The sequence below is a fragment of the Eleginops maclovinus genome, chromosome 2 (genome assembly GCF_036324505.1).
Source record: "Eleginops maclovinus isolate JMC-PN-2008 ecotype Puerto Natales chromosome 2, JC_Emac_rtc_rv5, whole genome shotgun sequence".
Classification (NCBI taxonomy): Eukaryota; Metazoa; Chordata; class Actinopteri; order Perciformes; family Eleginopidae; genus Eleginops; species Eleginops maclovinus.
Window position 1 is genome coordinate 27,864,057 of NC_086350.1, and position 4,148 is coordinate 27,868,204.

Sequence of the window (4,148 nt, forward strand, 5' to 3'; positions counted from 1 at the left end):
CAGCGAGCTAAAATGTACAGTTAAGTCAAGTGCAGTCGTTTGCTTATTTTTTCGTCTCGCCTGACCCTACTTTTAGAATGGAGGATTGCATATCCAAACTAAAACAATTTTCTAAGATGGACTTCATTTATAAATAAAGGTAATATCGCAATAACGTTTTTAATTACATGTGCTTTATTGAGTGATACAGTTTTTTATATGTGAAGACTGCTGATTTGGGATTTTAAACATAACACCATAACTGCTGCCATTCAAATAATGAATAAGATGCTCTAAGGTTCAAATCTGATTGTGATGACGTCAGTACCTCACCAGCCATGAACATCACCGCACGTCACTGATATATATATATATATATATATACAGGGTGCGATTTGTAGGGGGGGATGGTGAGGATTTCCCCCCCTCTGGTTTTCCTATCCCTACCTCTGCTAAATTATTTTTATCTCCGGTGGGGACAAGGATTTCCCCCCCTTGATAGCGATGAATGCAACTTAACTGCTAGACTACTTAAACTCTTGAAATCTAACGATCTTCAGTGTCTTTACATCAGAGTAGGCTATTCAGCAGCCTTCTGGCAGACGGTGCATATTTCTGAACGTCATCGAAGACAAAAACATTGTAACATTTTTGTGCGGGAACTTCGCAGGAAAAACAGCGCTGAACCAAACATGAAACGCGTTCAGAGCAGCATATCATCTTACTTTAGCAGGGGTTTTCAACCGGTGGTCCGCGGACCCCTGGTGGTCCGCGGCGGCATTGCATGTGGTCCGTGACAAGAGCCTATGTTGATCAGTTCACCATTGTTTTTTTTTAATATAAATTCGCTTTGATATTTCAACACATTTCCAGAATACCGTTACATATCGTGAAAAATATGTTTAAAATAATATAAAGGAAATTCAAGCTGACAGAATGTAGCCTTGCGCCTATCCAGTCTATGGTAGCCTGTGATTCGCTAATGGTAATGAGTTGCGTCGCTAACCTCACTTATTATTCATTACGTACAGTCTTGCGAGCAAAGTTGACACACATTTATAAGCATAGCCGACGAGAGTATTTTAAGATAGGTTGTAGTACAGCAAACATTTGTTACATATGTACTAGTCTAGCTATATATCTAGCACCAATGGATCGTTTTGTAGTGAGGAAAGTGCCAGAGGGACAGGCTGCCATGACAGAGGGTCAGGCTGCCACGACAGAGGGACAGGCCGCCACGATAGGGCAAGGACAGGCTTCCGAAGCGTCAACTTCGCAAAAAAGACGAAAAAGAAAATACAATGAGGAATATGTTAAATATGGATTCACAGTGACGACAGACAGAGCAGGAGAGGAGGTACCACTGTGTTTCGTATGTTCAACAATTCTCTGTAATGAAGCTATGAAGCCGTCGAAACTTACGCGGCATATGGAGACGCATCACGTCCACTTGAAGGCCAAACCCGTTGAGTACATGCAACAGATGTTGCGTGATTTCAAAGGACAGCAGGCTACCATGAGGAAGAGTGCAAAAATAAATGAAAACGCACTGAAAGCATCGTATCTGGTCGCTCTCAGGGTTGCAAAAAGTAAGAAGCCCCATACCATTGCAGAGCAGCTTATATTGCCAGCAGCCATAGATATGTGCAGAGCTATGGTAAGCGAAGAATGTGCCAACAAATTAAAAACTATTCCGTTGTCAGACAACACAATCGGAAGACGAATTGGGGAAATGGCAAATGATGTCAAAGACCAGCTGATGGCAAAACTTCAGACAGTTCTGTTTTCCCTTCAAATCGACGAGACGACAGATGTTACTAATGATGCGCAACTGTTAACATTTGTGCGATACGAGGACAGTGGCACTATGTGCGAGGAATTTCTTTTTTGCAAACCACTGCCCGGGCGAACTACCGGTGTAGAAATATTTAAAGCACTGGACGATTTTTTCACGGAGCACAATATCTCGTGGCAGAGGTGCGTTGCATTATGCAGCGATGGGGCCCGAGCCATGAGTGGCAGCAAGACTGGACTGTTTGCGCATGTAAGGAGGGTGGCTCCGGGGGTAATTTGGACACACTGCCTGATTCATAGAGAGGCTCTCGCCTCCAAAGATCTCAGTGTTGAGCTCAGTGGTGTGTTTGATGTCGTTGTCAAGACGGTCAACTTCATAAAACGAAACGCATTGAATACACGCCTGTTTTCATCCCTATGCCATGACTTGGGAAGTGAACACAGCTCTCTCCTTTATCATTCAGAGGTGCGTTGGCTGTCTCGCGGCGCTGTGCTCGCCCGTGTGTTTGAACTACGCGGAGCTATCTACGAGTTCTTGTGCGAGAAGCATTCTGATCTGGCTTCCAATTTCAACGATAGTTACTGGTTAACTAAGCTGGCGTACCTCACAGATGTTTTTGCAGAGCTGAACAAGTTGAACAGCTCCATGCAAGGGAGAGATGCAAACGTCATGCAGCTCTACGAGAAGCTCGACGCATTTGTGAAAAAAATGTCAAAGTGGATCGAACGAGTGGAGAGCAATAACTTGGCGATGTTTCCTTCAGTTGAGGAATACCCTGACAGCACTGACATCAACGACACTATATGTGAGCATTTGAGGAAGCTTGTGCGTCAATTCGCAAAGTACTTCACTGATTCGGAAGAGTGGCGCCGTGACAGCAAGTGGATCCTGCTCCCATTCAGTGACGATGCATCAGTAGGGTCAAGTCTGACGGCTGTGGAAGAGGATAAGCTGATTGAGATGTCCACAGACTCTGTCAGGAGGCATATGTACGACACACAGCCCCTTGTTAAATTCTGGATAAGTTGCCAGACAGAATTTCCACAGCTTGCTGCAAAAGCAATGAGGTGTCTTTTGCCCTTTCCAACCACATACCTGTGTGAGAGTGGTTTTTCTACACTGGCGTACTTAAAGAATAAGTACAGGGCTAGGCTTGATCCAGAGAATGACATGAGACTGTCTCTGTCTACCATTTCGCCACGAATAGACAGGCTGTGTGGACTTCACCACGCCCAGATATCACACTGACAGGTAGGCCTAATTCTCCCATGTTTTCACTGTTACGACCCTGGCGGGTTTAGGCCCCGCCCTGTGTTAATGGTAAGCCTGTTCTCTCTCCCTGCTTTTCTCAATCTCTCTCTGCTTTTCTCAATCTCTCTGTCTCTACAGCAGGTGATTGGTGACAGGTCTGTCCTGGCTGGGTTATAAAAGCCCTGACCAGCCAGCAGTTGAGGCTGCCTTGGTCTTCATTTGTTGGATTTTGGTTCTCCGGTGTTGTTGGATTTTTGTTCTCCGTTGTTGTTTTGTCACACACCTAGACTGACTTTGCATGACATTTTTAGTTACTTTTCCCAATACTGAATTGCACAACACTTTATTATTCTTTATTCTTTCTTTAAAATAATCTTTAATTTAATTTAATTTAATAAATCTACTTTTATTATTATAAAATCTGCGTGGCCTCTCTTTCATGTTTCATGCATTGAGCTATGCATGTAACACCAAATACACACGCGCACGCGCAGGCACATCAGTGGGCCGCGGATTGCTTTCTAGTCCGAATGGTGGTCCCTGGGACAAAACCAGTTGAAAACCCCTGCTTTACAGGACCCATTTGCAGAATTGTGGATAGAAGAGGGCCGAAATGCTGCAGACAATGCCCCGATAGGAAAAACGAAAAAGCCACCACAAATTTGTCACCAGAGCCGACTGTTTACTTTGTCTAGTTTTCCAGACCTGTCCCTGAGTGTTGACAGCACGTTGTGCTATTTAGTGAATTATTTTGAGTGTTTGATTTAAGTTAATTGGAGGGTCTTTTCATGGAGAGCATTGATGCTGTTCTATGGTGCTTTCTGCCTGTTAGTGCGTACGCATGTTTTTGTGACGTTGAATAGAAATCCATGTATGGGTTATTAAAAGTTTTGCCATGTTGTGATGGGGACTAATCCACGGACCCGAAAAAAGGGCCTGTCTACTTTTTGCGTTTTTTTCTCCCTAGTTATGCAAGTTAAAAGTCCAATGTTCTTGTCTATGAATAAATTAAAAAAAACATCCCCCCCTCTGTTTTTTTGTCAAATCGCACCCTGTATATATATATATACAAAATTATGGAGAAGTTTTTAAAACGGAAAAATTAGGAACATCGTACCGACCC

The 4,148-nt window shown here is 43.6% G+C and overlaps 1 protein-coding gene across 1 annotated transcript; it reads left to right on the forward strand.

Annotated features, from left to right (window-relative positions):
- Positions 1-716: 716 nt before the first annotated feature.
- LOC134874997 (protein FAM200A-like) lies at positions 717-3,594 on the forward strand. Its single transcript, XM_063899369.1, has 2 exons — positions 717-3,025; positions 3,164-3,594. Exon 1 carries the CDS (start codon positions 941-943, stop codon positions 3,020-3,022), a length of 2,082 nt encoding a protein of 693 aa, XP_063755439.1. The 5' UTR covers positions 717-940; the 3' UTR covers positions 3,023-3,025; positions 3,164-3,594.
- Positions 3,595-4,148: the final 554 nt, after the last annotated feature.

Coding starts and splice junctions, on each gene's coding strand:
- LOC134874997 (XM_063899369.1), top strand. CDS start 941: ATGGTAGCCTGTGATTCGCTAATGGTAATGAGTTGCGTCGCTAACCTC.